We start from the raw sequence: 16,392 nt of genomic DNA, 5'->3' as shown, positions 1-16,392 counted from the left end.
CTTTCTTTACTAAAGGAGTCACCTTCTTTACTTACACACTGTATTCTCCAATCAATTTCAAATCATGAAATAGAAACAGGGCAGCCGTGTCTGTCGGCGATAGTTTCAGTTAAAGTGTATGTGTGTGTGTTTGAGCTCGTAGTGTAGTTGTGTGGAGGATGTACACTGTAGGCTCAGTGACAGGACACAGAACACTCCACACCTCCTTATCAGAAGCCTGGTACCAACCGGAGCCGCTCCTGATCTCTCTCTCTCTGTGTGTGTGTGTGTACATGCTCATGTACCGTACGTGTGTGTGTGAGAGAGAGAGAGAGAGAGTTTTTTCAGCAAATACTTTTAGCTGATTTCTAACTATTGAACGTTATGTAGCTCACCCTCCTCTCCTTCTCCTCACCTCTATCAGGCGGGGGGATGGAGGGAAGGATATGACCCAGGTGACGAGAGGAGGGGTGAAGGGTTGGTATCTGGGGATGAGGAGGTGGGTTAGATGTTTGGTGGTGGTTGATGTCTTTGTGGGCCCCATGGAACAGTCCCCAGACCTGGGGTCTGAGAGGAAGCTACAGTGGCTTGCGAAACTATTCACCCCCCTTCGCATTTTTCCTATTTTGTTGCCTTACAACCTGGAATTAAATTGATTTTGGGGGGGTTTGTATCATTTGATTTACACAACATGCCTACCACTTTGAAGATGCAAAATATTTTTTATTGTGAAACAAACAAGAAATAAGACAAAGAAACAGAACTTGAGCGTGCATAACTATTCACCCCCCCCCAAAGTCAATACTTTGTAGAACCACCTTTTGCAGCAATTACAGCTGCAAGTCTCTTGGGGTATGTCTCTATAAGCTTGGCACATCTAGCCACTGGGATTTTTGCCCATTCTTCAAGGCAAAACTGTTCCAGCTCCTTCAAGTTGGATGGGTTCCGCTGGTGTACAGCAATCTTTAAGTCATTCTACAGATTCTCAATTGGATTGAGATCTGGCCTTTGACTAGGCCATTCCAAGACATTTAAATGTTTCCCCTTAAACCACTCGTGTTGTTTTAGCAGAATGCTTAGGGTCATTGTCCGGCTAGAAGGTGAACCTCCGTCCCAGTCTCAAATCTCTGGAAGACTGAAACAGGTTTCCCTCAACAATTTCCCTATATTTAGCGCCATCCATCATTCCTTCAATTCTGACCAGTTTCCCAGTCCCTGCCGATGAAATACATCCCCACAGCATGATGCTGCCACTACCATGCTTCACTGTGGGGATGGTGTTCTCGGGGTGATGAGAGGTGTTGGGTTTGCGCCAGACATAGCGCTTTCCTTGATGGCCAAAAAGTTCAATTTTAGTCTCATCTGACCAGAGTACCTTCTTCCATATGTTTGGGGAGTCTCCCACATGCCTTTTGGCAAACACCAAACGTGTTTGCAAATTTTTCCTTTAAGCAATGGCTTTTTTATGGCCACTCTTCCATAAAGCCCAGCTCTGTGGAGTGTACGGCTTAAAGTGGGCCTATGGACAGATACTCTAATCTCCACTGTGGAGCTTTTCAGCTCCTTCAGGGTTATCTTTGGTCTCTTTGTTGCCTCTCTGATTAATGCCCTCCTTGCCTGGTCCGTGAGTTTTGGTGGGCAGCCCTCTCTTGGCAGGTTTGTTGTGGTGCCATATTCTTTCAATTTTTTAATAATGGATTTAATGGTGCTCCGTGGGATGTTCAAAGTTTATAACCCAAACCTGTACTTCTCAAACCTGTACTTCATCTGTACTTCTCCACAACTTTGTCCCTGACCTGTTTGGAGAGCTCCTTGGTATTAATGGTGCCACTTGCTTGGTGGCGCTCCTTGCTTAGTGGTGTTGCAGACTCTGGGGCCTTTCAGAACAGGTGTATATATACTGAGATCATGTGACAGATCATGTGACACTTAGATTGCACACAGGTGGACTTTATTTAATGAATTATGTGACTTCTGAAGGTAATTGGTTGCACCAGATCTTATTTAGGGGCTTCATAGCAAAGGGGGTGAATAGATATGCACGCACCACTTTTCCGTTATTTATTCTTTAGAATTCTTTGAAACAAATAATTTTTTTCATTTTGTGTATGTCCATTACAAGAAATCCAAATAAAAATCAATTTAAATTACAGGTTGTAATGCAACAACATAGGAAAAACGCCAAGGGGGATGAATACTTTTGCAAGGCACTGTATCAAAGCTGAGGAAGTATCAGTGACACCAGGGGTCAAACTGATAGATGACCCCTACAGCCCCAGGGCTTATCTGGAGGTGCTACTGTATGCGAACATCACCACTGACACTACAGATAGTGAACAGGACAGCCAGATTTACACCAGGCCTCCATTTGACTCAACCTGTCAATGAAGCTCCCTTTCTGGGTTGAGATTGTGGAGGAGAGGCTACTCGGGAGCAGTCTCTGGATGTGTCTTGGGGAGAGGCCTGGACTAGTCTTCCTGCTGTGTGATGGATGGGATGGATGTAGTTTTGTAAAGAGGGGAGAAGCTGGAGAAAAGGGGGAAAGGGAAAGGGTGGAGGTTGGTGCATGTGTGTGTTTGAAAGGTGGATATGCAGAATAGAATTCCTCAGACACAGAGAGGAGACATGGCAAAGGGGTCAGGGTGTGTATGTGTGTGTGTGTGTATAAGCAGTGTTGTGAGACACGCAGACACAGAAATGTTCTGTTTATTCACAGACTGGGAGCGGCACAGGAAGTGGCCAACGGGAGCTTCCCGAGGAAAAGCGAGGGGCGATCCCACGTTTCTATAGAAGGAAATGGGGAGTGTGCTTGACAGAGACCACTTCCAATCTGGGACCCAAGGTAAGACTGGCTGAGCCACTGCAGCCCTGGGGGGAGATGACCGCAGAAAGATTTGGAACACTGTCATGTTAGCGTCATTCATAGGAAGTCATGGTCACTATAGAAGACTATAGTCATACTTATAGTCATGATGTCATATCACCAGACTGTTTCAGCTATAGCCATCTCTAGTAGCTATGGCGCTTGCTAAGGTTGGCTATCTGTGTGTTAGTGCCTCAGGGCTGGGTACATGGCTAAGGAATGGCAGCGGTGGTGAAGGAATGTCTGTCATCTCCTCTCCTCTCCTCTCCTCTCCTCTCCTCTCCTCTCCTCTCCTCTCCTCTCCTCTCCTCTCCTCTCCTCTCCTCTCCTCTCCTCTCCTCTCCTCTCCTCTCCTCTCCAGCTGACAGGTGCACAGCTCTGTCCCCTCAGCCCTGTGTACACTACTCAACCAAACATGAGGACAGACCAGCTCAAATCCCTTTAACTTTCTCACACACTTTCTCTCTTTCTTTCACTCTCTTCCTCTCATGCGTACACACCAACCATTGCTCACTCCGCTCCCCCCCCCCGTCTCTCTCTCTTACATGCTCTCCCTCTTTTCCTCCCCCTCTCCTCTCTCTCCTTCCCGGTCTCGTTCCCCCGTCCTCCTGTTGTTCCTGACATTCCTCATGGAGGATAACCCTGGCCCTGGCATTGATCTTCTCCGGTTTAACCTAACCTCCCATCTCCCCCTGCCCCTTGCCCTACCACATGCATTCCTCACCCATCACCTCCCTCATACCTTATCAGAGACGGCTGTACGGTTGTTTGTGGTTTTAACCCATCAGCCTGCAAATCATGATGATGTATGAGCTCAGACAGAGACAGTGGAGTCCGTGGGGGATGGGAGGTCAGAGGTATGTTTAGTGTAGGGCAGCACCTCAGATAGGGTGGTCTGCTATGGATGGAGCTGTGGTGGTCCCAGTGTTTAGTAACACCCAGAGCAATGGCCCTGAGCTGATAGTGAACAAACTGTCCTGTGTGGGATTGGAGATTGTTTATGTACTCTTAATTGTATGTTAAGGCTCGCACACGTGGATCTAGCGTTCGTCTGCCGATCGTTCAGCGCGCTGTGTTTTAGGGACCACCCTCATTTTTCACGTGATTCTATATGTAAAATTGGTGCGCACTCTGTTCTCAAATTAGGTTCAGAAGTGCTAAGTACTCTGGGCCAGCAAATGCTATTGGTGTGTCCGAACCCTTAGAGGGATAATAGGCTTAGTCTTTGACCTCCCACCCAAGATGTTCCTATGACCTGAAGGTTTTCTCTTTGTGTGTGTATCACGTAAGGTGCACGCTGCCTGCCTGTCCCTGGTATCTCCGTGCCTTGCTCCGGCTCCCGTTCTCACTCTAATTGACCGTTCTCTGCTGCTGGAATGTTGTCTCTGGAATTCTGCAGTAGTCTATTATCTGGCCAGAGTGCCACTACACTTCACCCTACTACCACTCTGCCTGGATACCATCCCATAGATACCATGCCATAGATACCATCCCATAGATACCATCCCATAGATACCATCCCATAGATACCATCCCATAGATACCATGCCATAGATACTATCCCATAGATACTATCCCATATATACCATCCCATAGATACCATCCCATGGATACCATCCCATAGATACCATCCCATAGATACCATCCCATAGATATGTCTGCAGTCACGGTTACCCCACACTGCAGGCTAGCCGTATCTGCTTTTTCTTCTAACCCTGATCAATGGCTGTTATGGTCAACCCCAAGATGAGAGATTTCTCTCATACATCTCCTTTAATTGGGCTTTGACTCAAGTGTGGGCTGCAAGTGTTCAAGTGCCTTAAACACACTGACATTTTGAACATCTTGAATGAAAGCTGTGCTATGCAATACAGCTCAGAAGTTATCTTGGAATGGAAGCTTTTCGCTTCTTTTCTAATCTATTCGAAAGTTGCTCTCCTTCGTTGCTTTCTCAGAAAGTGATTTTAACAGAAAGAGTCAGACCCCCACTAACTGACAGCTTATCATTATTCAACACAGCTCCACCCTATTTCTATGGACACACATGACAAATCAGCTGCTTACTCCACTACATTTGTAGTTTCAGTACAAACAAGTACACTGAAGTCTACCTGTCTATCTTTACAGACAGATCTACGTGTTTTTGCATACTTTTGAATGGTCTACATTCAGAGTATTTGCATGAATGATTATCCAATGCATGAAATAATCCAATTTATTATGGATCCATTCCATCTTTATCATATCAGACTGTTATGGATCATGACTGTTATGACTAACTTGGTGGGTCACACATTCCAAATGACAATTGCCTCCCTTTACTGGACACAATCTGTTTGGTGCCTGGGAATAGTATACGTACAATTGCACAGTCCTAGAATGAGGGTTGGGTAGGCTTTGCATGGAACTTGACTGTGAAGCTGACCTTTTTCCATTAATTCCATTTCATCAATAAGATGCAGTATAAAGAGGGAGCTGATTCGTCTGCAGCATCAAATGAGGAGGCAGAGTGGTGAAGGACTCTTGTTAAAAAAAAGTTGAGTAAGTCTTGACACTTTAATTTGATATTGTGTTTTATTGTAATTTTATTGAATATTGGGTGCAGGTTTTTTAAAATTAAATATATATAGGTGTAGACACTTATGTACAAGAATATCCCACACAACTGTTACACTTCTCCAGTAAACATTGGTGTACACTGACTGGGGACCAAGACAGGTGTTAATGTGAGACAGAACTGTTAATGTACAGGGGCTGGTTGCACCAGTTACACGTTAAACAAAAGTTGGTCTTACATTTTTAATCAGACGTAGAGTAACGACCAGGCACAAGCCCACCTGTTGCAACCAGCTCTGTGGTGGGTAGACCAGTTAATGAATGAAATTGATCCTTTCCCCTGGCTTTATAAAGAATTGTCTCTGTCATTGTCACACAGTAGCTACCTGTCTTTACCGCTCTCTGATTGTGTCCCTCTCTCTCTCTCTCTCTCTCTCTCTGATTGTTGTTCTCTCTCTCATAATGAATATTCTGAAGCACAACAACTTTATCAACGTCAGTAAGGAAGAAACTGCCATTGGGAAACACCAGTGTCAAGATCCCAAAAAGGTGACTATCTGCATTTTGTTATTATCCTCTGCTTGAACAATGGAGGGGTGGAGAGAAAAGGATGGGAGACTTGGAGGGACATAATTCAATGGTCATGGAAAAGCAAATCATATTTGACACATTTCCCACAACGTAACCCTGTGTAACTGCTGACTACATTGCTGTGTGTCTGTCTGTCTGTCTGTCTGTCTGTCTGTCTGTCATTGACGTTGTCTGTCTGTGTGTCTTGTTGCGTTCCAGTACCTCTCTCTGGATGGTAACAGTCTGACCACAGCTGATCTGGTCCGTTTGGGGAAAGGCCTGTTCAACATCAAGGTATGATTTAAAGAAGACCATGCTCCAGCATAGTCCAATCAGAACGTTATCAGCTGTGCTGGCGGACTGCTGTCGGTTAACATTTGAACTCCTCTGTTTTGTCACCCAGCTGACCTGCGAGGCTGAAGGGAAAGTCAATGAAGCCAGAGAAGTGATAGAAACCATCATAAAAGAAAACCGAGGTATGGGAGATCATAGACATGTATAGATTAATATAATATATAGCTATAGATTAATATAATGTGTGATTCTACATGTGTTTATATGTCAATGTATATCAATGTGTGTTTTTTCCCCTGTAGTTGTCTATGGCGTCAACACAGGGTTTGGGAAATTTGCCCATACACTCATTCCGAAGGATAAACTCATGTAAGTTGTTTATTAACTAGCTGGGAAGAACAAGTATTTTCCCATCTGAATAAACATTGTGCGCTAGATCTGTTTGTCAATCACTAACTGTCAGAATCATTTATTGACTGTGTGTGTTTTCTTTGTCTTTAGGGAACTACAGGCGAATCTGATTCGATCTCATAGTGCTGGTGGGTTACCATGCTTATAGAAACCGACTATATGTCATTATAATACCTTTATTTCCAAGGGACAGATCAGGCCTATCCTTGACTAAATTGCACCCCTGGTGCTCATATTGAAATACTTTTCGATGTGTGTGTGTGTGTGTGTGTGTGTGTGTGTGTGTGTGTGTGTGTGTAGGAGTGGGCACCCCATTGAGTATAGAGAGGACCCGTATGCTACTGGCTCTGAGGATCAACGTTCTGGCCAAAGGGTACAGTGGCGTCTCCATGGAAACGGTCCAGGCTATGGTCAAAGCCTTCAATGGTAAACCCAGTCTACAATAACAACATGAATTGAAATTCTGATTCAACATTTTGACTTACTAAAGCTAAGCGTGAACTCTGTGTCTGTGGGTGTGTTTGTGCATGTGCACGTGTGTGAGTGTGTGTATGCATGTCCTGTCCAGGTACATTGTGCTTGTGTGTATCTGTGTATCTGTGTGACTGTGTGTGTGTGAGTGTATCTGTGCACATGCGTGTGTGTGTGCGAGTGAGTACACATGTGGTGCACACTGCGCAGAACATCGGAATAATTATCACTGTGAATCATTGTAATGTTGTATCATGCATTGTTTGTTTGTGTCAATTCATCCCTAACTGGTGATTTAACACGAAAATAAAATGTCATTAATTAATCTATTAATTAGTTCGTTCATGCATGCATTTGTTTGTGTGTGCGTGTGACGGATATCTCGCTCTACTCTCCCAGCCTCCTGCCTGTCGTTGGTGCCAGAGAAGGGGACGGTGGGGGCTAGTGGAGACCTGGCCCTCCTGGCCCACCTCACCCTGGGTCTTATGGGAGAGGGCAGGATGTGGTCGCCTCAATGCGGCTGGGACCACGCCAAAACAGTTGGGCTACCCACAATGCCTCTCTCTCTCAACCCAAAGACACACCTCAGAGAACCAAGGTGTTTTTGTTAGATAAAATGTATAAATGACGGCCCCTAACTCGTTTCCTGTCTGTCTGTCTTTCTTTCTTTCACCTCTCCTTTATTCTTTCTTTCCTCCTTTTCCAGGTACTGGAGTGTCATGGACTCACACCTTTGGTACTGAAGCCTAAAGAGGTACAGTTCTAGAGCTGTGGTAATAGGAACTCTCTTGGTTTGACTATTTGTTGGTTTTTCTATCAGGCATTGATTAAGTAGTCTTGTATACTGATTATTGATAACTGGGGTTAGACGATATCATATCTGGGATATAATAGCAGTAGATAGTGGTGTCATTGAAGATCAAGTGATGATAAGTGTTTTATCGTGCAGGGCATCGGTCTGATCAACGGGACTCAGATGATGTCATCTCTGGCGGCGGAGGCAGTGGAGAGAGCTGTGGGCGTGGCCAGGCAGGCTGACATCATCGCTGCCCTCAGCCTGGAGGCCCTGAGGGGCACCACCAAGGCCTTCCACAGCGGTCAGACACACACACACACACATATAGTGAATTCGCTGTTGGAGCTTTGATGCAATAAGAAGTGAACCGTTCCATTCCATTGTGTACTGGTCTGTTCTGCCCTTCCAGACATCCATGCAGTGAGGCCACACCCTGGTCAGATAGAGGTGGCTCTGAGACTCCGCTCTCTACTCCACTCTGAAGTCTTCCCCTCCCAGATCTCTGGTAAAGTCAGGCTGGCGAAACACACACACACAGAAACACACACTCAATTATTGTCCTTGTTATCATTTTGTGTCCAAATAAAGACGTTTAGTCATTTGGTGGAAACCTTAACAGTGCTGTTTGGTCATTTCCTGTCTCTGACTTCCTTTGTTGTGTTTTCCTGTAGAGAGTCATAGGACATGTGACCGTGTCCAGGATGCATACACCCTCCGCTGTATCCCACAGGTAGAGTGTGTGTGGGTGTGTTGCAAATCTTTGTACCCCTGCAGTGAGGGGCTGGAGTGAACTAACCCTAGGACCGGTGTTTATTTTTGACTCTCTCTCCTCTCTTTTAGGTTCATGGGGTGGCTAACGACACCATAGCCTTCGTGAAGAACATCCTCTCCACTGAGCTCAACAGTGCCACTGACAACCCTGTATCCTCCCACTGAGTTACATTGTTATATTTACTTGAAGACATCATCTCTTTCTTTGATCTCCTTTTAGTCCCCCAGTGATTATATAAGTTCACCACAAGGAGGAGCCCTTGGACTAGCCCACATGGGTTTTGGTTTCCCGTCTACAGCTTTTATTAGAGACTCATAATGTTGTCCCAGATATAAAACCTTAACTCTCCTCCAGCTGGTTTTTGCAGAGCGAGGTGAGACCATCTCTGGGGGTAATTTCCATGGAGAATACCCAGCCAAGGTAGAGTCACAGACAAACAGATTCACTCCATTCAATAAACAACTCTGTTCCCCCTCTTTCCTAGCCTGGTCCTAGATATGTTCGTACTGCCTTACCAATGATCATAGGAGTTGGAAAGGCAATACAAACTGATCTGGGACCAGGCTAACCCTCTCTTTCCCCCAGGCTCTAGACTACCTGGCCATCGGGGTCCATGAGCTGGCCAGTATGAGCGAGAGGAGGACAGAGAGGCTGGTCAACCCCTCCCTCAGTGAGCTGCCTGCCTTCCTGGTCCAAGACGGAGGCCTCAACTCTGGCTTCATGATTGCACACTGCACTGCTGCCGCCCTTGGTAGGTCTCTGTGCTTTTGTGTGCGTGTTTTAGTGTGTGTTTGTGCATATCGAAAACGTTAGCGTGTGTCTGTGTCTGCTCCCGTACAGTATCTGAGAATAAGGTGTTGTGCCACCCATCCTCCGTGGACTCCCTGTCCACCAGCGCAGCCACTGAGGACCACGTCTCCATGGGGGGCTGGGCCGCTAGGAAGGCCCTGAGGGTGGTGGAACACGTAGAGCAAGGTAACTCCTACCATACAGTCACATGGCACTAATGTGTGAAATGCTCATCCCATCAAACAGCATGCCTACAGAGTTAACCCTGAGAATAAAAAGGCATCGCTGCCTCTGCTTTTCAGTTCTGGCCATAGAGCTGCTCGCTGCCTGTCAAGCCCTGGAGTTTCTCCGCCCCCTCAAGTCTACTACCCCTCTGGAGAAGGTCCATGAGCTAGTGCGTTCTGTTGTCAGGTAAGAACCATGAGAATGTGGAGCTCTGATTCGAGTACTGCCCAATGTTGTTGTTCTGAAAAGGTGTGTGGAGGGTTCTACAGCACATCAGTTTATTCTTATTTCCCATCAGACCTTGGGATCGTGACCGTCAAATGAGTCCTGACATTGAGGCTGTTCACACACTCCTCAGGGCGGAAAAGGCAAGATACTTACTCCATCTCAGTATTATATTTATTGTTCCAGCTAATTGATAACGAAGCAGATAAAAATTAACTTCTCTGTTTATGTTTCTCACCCGTGGCTTTCTCTAGGTGTGGGAGGCGGCTCGACCATACATGGACCAATACCGAGACAGGCTCGGACTGAAACCACTCCCACTGGATGACTAGGATATTTGTATCAAAATGACTCAAGTATTTCTTGCTTCTACTGTATGATTCCAAATGCAGGATTCAAGTTTATTAAAAGTTATTAGAGATATACAGTGCAAACAATAAATGAGCTTAAAAAACAAAAATATTGCTTATATTATTTCATGATCAAAAATTCCTACGAAATGTAACTCCCAGATATGAATCCTACCTTATTATGAGCCTGGAGAGATGTTCTTATATCTTACAATGCTGGTGGACACAAACAACCACCACCAGTAATAACATTACAGTTAAATATTCTCCCTGGTGTATGACAACAGATTATGATTATTCTACATTTACTAAATGTACTGGTCATTTAGTTCAGTTTAGAACTCAGTCTGTGTGATTGAAAGGAGAGATTATCAGAGGGGCAGAGTTTTCACCTTTATCATTGCCAGGGCCAAGGAATGGATATAGTTTCTCTGTGAAGGTGCAACCAGTGAAAGAGTAGATATGAGACCTGGCCTCCACATCATAAAAGGAGACCTGACCCTCCTCATAATCCACAAACACCCCCACCTTCTGGGGCTTCTCTCTGAGGTATAAGCAGACACGGGAGTAGGTACAGGCTGAGTACTTACTCCCATCCCTCAGGACCACAGCCCAGCATCCATTTAATGGGGTCTTTGTGATGTTCCCCTTCCTGTTGATGGACTCTCTGGCCACTCCTAAAGTCCACATAGTTTTCACCTGAACATTCACCTCATAGTAAAATCTCCCTGAGGAGAAGCCCTCATTTCCTAGGACATTTAAAGCTCTATCAAACCTTTTTGGATTATATGGAAGATTACGCTGTGTGCCTCCGTGTCTCACTTGTTTCCCATCTTCAGAAAGGATGAGATTGTGATGTGCTGTATCAGGGTCCAGAGTCACATCCACTGCATACTGCTGAATCCTCTTCAGTTTGACTTCAGGCAGCTTCTCCATCTCTTTATTCAGTGTATTCTCCAGCTGAGACACAGCTCTCCTCACAGTCCCCATACACAGATCACTGTGAACACTGATCCTAGACCAGTCCTTGGTGGGTGGAGGGGTGCAGAGGGATGGAATGCTCTGGAGGAGGTGGAGGTGGTCCTCAGTGTGTGAGAGCTGCTCCAGCTCAGTGCTTCTCCTTTTTAGCTCAGTGATTTCCTGCTCCAGCTCTTTAATGAGCCCTTCAGCCTCCCTCTCTGCTGCTTTCTGCTTCTCCTCAATCACCTCAATGAGCTCAGCCTGGCTTCTCTCAATGGAGCGCACCAGATCAGTGAAGACCTGTATACTGTCTGATATCTCTTTCTCTGCCGCTCTCTTGCTGAGATCTACTGAGTCGTTGATCTCCTTCACCTTCTGCAGTCTCTCCTGGATCATCTGCTGAACTTCTGCCTCAGTCTTCCCCAGTTTAGCCATCTTCTCTCCATACTCTTCCTCTAGAGGGACAGTGTCATGAGTCATGTGGTCTGTTTTCAAGCACAAGACACAAAGACATGTCTGGTCCCTCCTACAGAACAGCTCTAGAGGTCTGTCGTGCTTCTTACACATCCTGTCTTCCAGGTTCTCCACAGGATTGATCAGCTTGTGTCTCTTTAAGGCTGCGACTCTCTGATGAGGCTCCAGGTGAGTCTCACAGTAAGAGGTCTGACACACCAGACAGGACTTCAGGGCCTTGAGCTTCGTCCCAGTGCAGAAGTCACAGGGAATATCTAGGGGTTGAGCAGGACATTGTTCTGGGCTGCTGGTAGCTTTCTCCTGAAAAGACTTCCTGAACTGAGCAGCTATCTCAGAAATGAAAGTATTGACAAACAGATCTGGTCTCTTATCAAATGTTTTTTTACACATTGGACACTGGAACAGGTCGATGCTATCCCAGTACTTTGTGATACAGGCCTTGCAGAAGTTGTGTCCACATGGAATGGTGACCGGCTCAGTGAACACATCCAGACAGATGGAGCACAGGAACTGCTCTTTAGACAGGAGACTGCTGGAGGTGGCCATATCTAGACAGAGACCAAAGGTGAAACCATAAACAATTTATTGGAATCAGTCAGCTTTAGAGTTGTCAACATTGCCTTATGGGATCATAGTAACTGATATTGATACATGATGTTAAAACATATATAAAAGTCCTATAACCAAAGTATAAAATGTTTAACATATACATTGAACAAAAATATAAATGCAACATGCAACATTTTCAGTTAGTTCATATAAGGAAACCAGTCAATTGAAATAAATTCATTAGGCCCTAATCTATGGATTTCACATGACTGGGAATACAGATCTGCATCTGTTGGTCACAGATACCTTAAATGAAGGTAGGGGTGAGGATCAGAAAACCAGTCAGTATCTGGTGTGACCACCATTTGCCTCATGCAGCGCAACACATCTCCTTCGCATATAGTTAATCAGGCTGTTGATTGTGGTCTGTGGAATGTTGTGCCACTCTTCAATGGCAGTGCGAAGTTGCTGGATATTGGCAGGAACTGGAACACGCTGTCGTATACGTTGATCCAGAGCATCCCAAACATGCTCAATGGATGTCTGTTGAGTATGCAGGCCATGGAAGAACTGGGACATTTTCAGCTTCCAGGAATTGTGTACAGATCCTTATGACATGGGGCCGTGTATTATCATGCTGAAACATGAGGTGAAGGCGGCGGATGAATGGCACAACAATGGGCCTCAGAATCTCGTCAAGGTATCTCTGTGCATTCAAATTGCCATCGATAAAATGCCATTGTGTTAGTTGTCCGTAGCTTATGCCTGCCCATACCATAACCCCACCTCCACCATAGGGCATTCTGTTCACAATGTTGACATCAGCAAACCACTCGCCTACACGACGCCATACACGTGGTCTGCGATTGTGAGGCTGGTTGGACATACTGCCAAATTCTTTAAAATGACGGAGGTGGCTTATGGTAGAGAAATGAACGTTAAATTATCTGGCAACAGCTCTGGTGGACATTCCTGCAGTCAGCATGCCAATTGCATGCTCCCTCAAAACTTGAGACATCTGTGGCATTGTGTTGTGACAAAACTGCACATTTTAGAGTGGCTTTTTATTGTCCCCAGCACAAGGTGCACCTGTGTAATGATCATGCTGTTTAATCAGCTTCTTGATATGCTACACCTGTCATGTGGATGGATTATCTTGGCAAAGGAGAAATGCTCACAATCATGGATGTTAACAAATTTGTGCACCGAATTTGAGAGAAATAAGCTTTTTGTGCGTATGGAAAATGTCTGGTATCTTTTATTTCAGCACATGAAACATGGGACTAACACTTTACATGTTGCATTTATATTTTTGTTCAGTGTAAATAAAAGGAATGTGAACGGTAAATAATGTAAAGCTTATCTTCAATTTAATATTTCTTAATCTCTACTCACCTGTACAGTATGTTCGTGGATAACACTGTCCTTGGTGTCAAAGGGTTGGAGACTCTGCATATAGTCTGAACGTGTAGCTGTTTAAGGGATTTTTGAAGTGCTGGAGAGTTTGGTCCTGTACACAATATACTGTACGTCTCTCTACTTTAGTTTCAGTTCAGCAAAGTGACGTTAATAATGCTCCTCCCCACCCGATACTGCTGTGTGGTTCTCTTCCTGGAACAGTTAACCCTTTACATGGCTGAAATTTGGAACTTATGTTTTATTGTCATTGATTAAAACAGTATTCATTGAGTCCATACCAGGAAGAAATTAAATCTACTTTCACCACTGGTTATTACAGTAGCTATGAAAAAATTGGTGTAATTATTCAGATGTGTGTAAAGATGTCGACGACAACCAGAAGGTATTGGGTCACTTGGATTTTTATTCAAAGGATTTACGTCACATTAAAGCACATGGTACTAGTTTGTCCAATTAGAAAAGAGCTGACATTAAGGGCACCTCTACTCAAGGTAAAAAAAAAAAAAGAGTGAGCAAAAAAAAACAATTCCCCTCCCAAACCTGCATAAAACAATTAATGTACAAAAACAAACTATCTGGTCTGAATAGCATTAAAAATAAAGTATCCCAAACTGGTTCAAAGATGCACTCTAAACCTTGAGGCACCTCATGACTACATTTAGAGAACAGACTTGTACATTTACATGACAGGGTTGTGTCAACCACCACATCCCCTCCCACCCATAACAGCCCAACTCCAAGGCCTCCTGTCCATCTGATGATTGCCTTTGACCTTTTGACGGTGGGGTCATACACTCAGCCTATGGTTAGCCTACGGTCGCCAGGCCTGTGTCTGTGCGGTCGATGGCCGCCGCGGTCAGAGCAGGAGCAAGGCCTCGTCATGAGAACTGGATCTGCTGCACGCCAGGAATCTACAGGAGCAAACAGAGGTAATGGAGAGAACTGTCATGGATATGTGGTAATGGTCTAGTTCTGGTTCAAATTTCTGATGTCACTTACCTGTTGATATGAGGTGGTGTACACCATGACGTTCTGCTGTTGGCCGTCGGCTGCTATTATTCCGGCTGGCAGTTGATTAGCTGGAATAGAGGGAAGAGGACGTTACAAAACCGTCCACAGCACAATAATATAATATGCCATTTAGCAGACGCTTTTATCCAAAGCGACTTAGTCATGCATGCATACACTTTACATATGTATGCATGCATGACTGTAAAGCCTCTACTTTAGTATGAGATGACAAAATTGAGAACTGTTCTGAACCACTTACTGAAGCTGTCATCTGTAAGCTCCTCCCCCAGGCCTTCTCCCACCGACACACCTGGGATTCCCTTCTCTCCCTTCATCGCCTAGGAAACATCAATGTATTGTGAGAGATGAAATAGCATGTGATGTGCGATTGTGCGTTTGTTCATGGATACTTGTGACTGTGTGAGACTAATTGTCAGAAGAGAAGAAGTGTGTTTAGTCATACCTCTCTGAACTTCTGCAGGTAGATTTTGAGGGGCTCCACGTACATGTCAAAGCCCAGGGTTGACATGGCAAACAGGATGTCCTCTCCATTGATAGTCTTCCTTTTCTCCTGGTGGCAGCGCTCGCTGGCCTCCGACGTGATGAAGCTGATGAACTCGCTGACACACTCCTGCACACACTCTTTGGCGTCTTTCGCTATCTGTGAGACACAATTTAGGACAAAGAGGAATAGGATGAGGAGCTGGTTTCGGGGGGGGGGGGGGGGGGGGACTGAAACAGGGAGGGACTATCTGTACTTGTCCAATAAGAAACACTCATTTTTGTTTTCTGTTACTAAACGTTTTACTAATAATAATAATAATAATATGCCATTTAGCAGACGCTTTTATCTAAAGCGACTTACAGTCATGTGTGCATACATTTTTGTGTATTGGTGGTCCCGGGGATCGAACCCACTACCTTGGCGTTACAAGCGCCGTGCTCTACCAGCTGAGCTACAGAGGACCACAGTGTGCAATAATGAATACTACAAACGTCTTGCTCTCACACAGCCTACACACACACACACACACACACACACACACACACACACCATGGTTACCTTCCCGGTCTGTGGGATGCCATTCTTCATGATGCGTGCCACGTTAGCGATGGGGAGGTAGATGTCCTGCTCCCGGAAGTTCTCCTTCATGCCCCCGTCCTCATGGTCGTTCAGACTCTCCTCTCCATCATCTTCATCACACACATTATTACGTGGAAAACATGGATCATTGACTGTATGCATTAGGTACTGACACTGTTGCATTGAGATTGAGAGAATGTGATGAACCTAGCTACGGTACATTTTGATTGGGGGATATTCGATTCATGATACAACCACACCTGGTTCCCCGATTAGGGTTGAATTTATCAACTGATGCCCCTTACCATCTTGAGACTGGAGTACATATCCTCCTGACATGTATTCTCCAGAGAGCCCTAACGTTAGCTGGGAGGCGTCGGTGGTGGAACGGTCTTCTTCCATCTGGAACAAAGGACGACATGGTTTGACTCAAATAGCTGAATTGTTGAAAGGCACTTACTATTGACTGGATAGCTAGCTAAACAATAATGTATAGTTTAGCTAGCTGTCTAAGTGTTCTACCAAATTAGTTAATTTCGCTGGCCAAGTGAGTGGTTGTTTGCTAAATGGGAAGCTAGCTAGCTAACGTTAGCT

The 16,392-nt window shown here is 45.1% G+C and overlaps 3 protein-coding genes across 4 annotated transcripts in view; 1 reads left to right on the top strand and 2 right to left on the bottom strand.

Annotated features, from left to right (window-relative positions):
- Window positions 1-6,428: 6,428 nt before the first annotated feature.
- Window positions 6,429-10,414, top strand: LOC311140445 (histidine ammonia-lyase-like). Its single transcript, XM_084175505.1, has 16 exons — window positions 6,429-6,444; window positions 6,565-6,631; window positions 6,764-6,801; window positions 6,974-7,099; window positions 7,544-7,683; window positions 7,851-7,898; window positions 8,094-8,241; window positions 8,350-8,445; window positions 8,612-8,670; window positions 8,781-8,861; window positions 9,067-9,132; window positions 9,298-9,463; window positions 9,553-9,687; window positions 9,804-9,912; window positions 10,025-10,094; window positions 10,206-10,414. Coding segments are annotated over exons 2-16 (1,362 nt in total). The 5' UTR covers window positions 6,429-6,444; window positions 6,565-6,629; the 3' UTR covers window positions 10,284-10,414.
- A 151-nt stretch (window positions 10,415-10,565) lies between these two features.
- Window positions 10,566-13,912, bottom strand: LOC311140443 (E3 ubiquitin-protein ligase TRIM39-like). Its single transcript, XM_084175503.1, has 2 exons — window positions 13,680-13,912; window positions 10,566-12,283 (listed from the first exon to the last, which is right to left on the bottom strand). Exon 2 carries the CDS (start codon window positions 12,279-12,281, stop codon window positions 10,644-10,646), a length of 1,638 nt encoding a protein of 545 aa, XP_084031629.1. The 5' UTR covers window positions 12,282-12,283; window positions 13,680-13,912; the 3' UTR covers window positions 10,566-10,643.
- A 174-nt stretch (window positions 13,913-14,086) lies between these two features.
- LOC311140448 (nuclear transcription factor Y subunit beta-like) overlaps window positions 14,087-16,392 on the bottom strand; it is a 2,676-nt gene continuing 370 nt past the window's right edge. For both annotated transcript variants that reach the window (XM_084175510.1, XM_084175511.1), the window contains exons 2-7: window positions 16,104-16,200; window positions 15,778-15,908; window positions 15,178-15,375; window positions 14,974-15,052; window positions 14,703-14,782; window positions 14,087-14,614 (exon numbers count right to left, since the gene is read on the bottom strand). In XM_084175510.1, the coding sequence (XP_084031636.1) occupies window positions 14,582-14,614; window positions 14,703-14,782; window positions 14,974-15,052; window positions 15,178-15,375; window positions 15,778-15,908; window positions 16,104-16,200 (618 nt within the window). In that variant the 3' untranslated portion in view covers window positions 14,087-14,581. The remainder of the gene's footprint in view (window positions 14,615-14,702; window positions 14,783-14,973; window positions 15,053-15,177; window positions 15,376-15,777; window positions 15,909-16,103; window positions 16,201-16,392) is intronic.

Source organism: Coregonus lavaretus (genome assembly GCF_964263955.1).
Source record: "Coregonus lavaretus genome assembly, chromosome: 13".
Lineage (NCBI taxonomy): Eukaryota > Metazoa > Chordata > Actinopteri > Salmoniformes > Salmonidae > Coregonus > Coregonus lavaretus.
The sequence above is the reverse complement of the archived record's forward strand: the minus strand, read 5'-3'. Positions and strand labels throughout refer to the sequence as shown.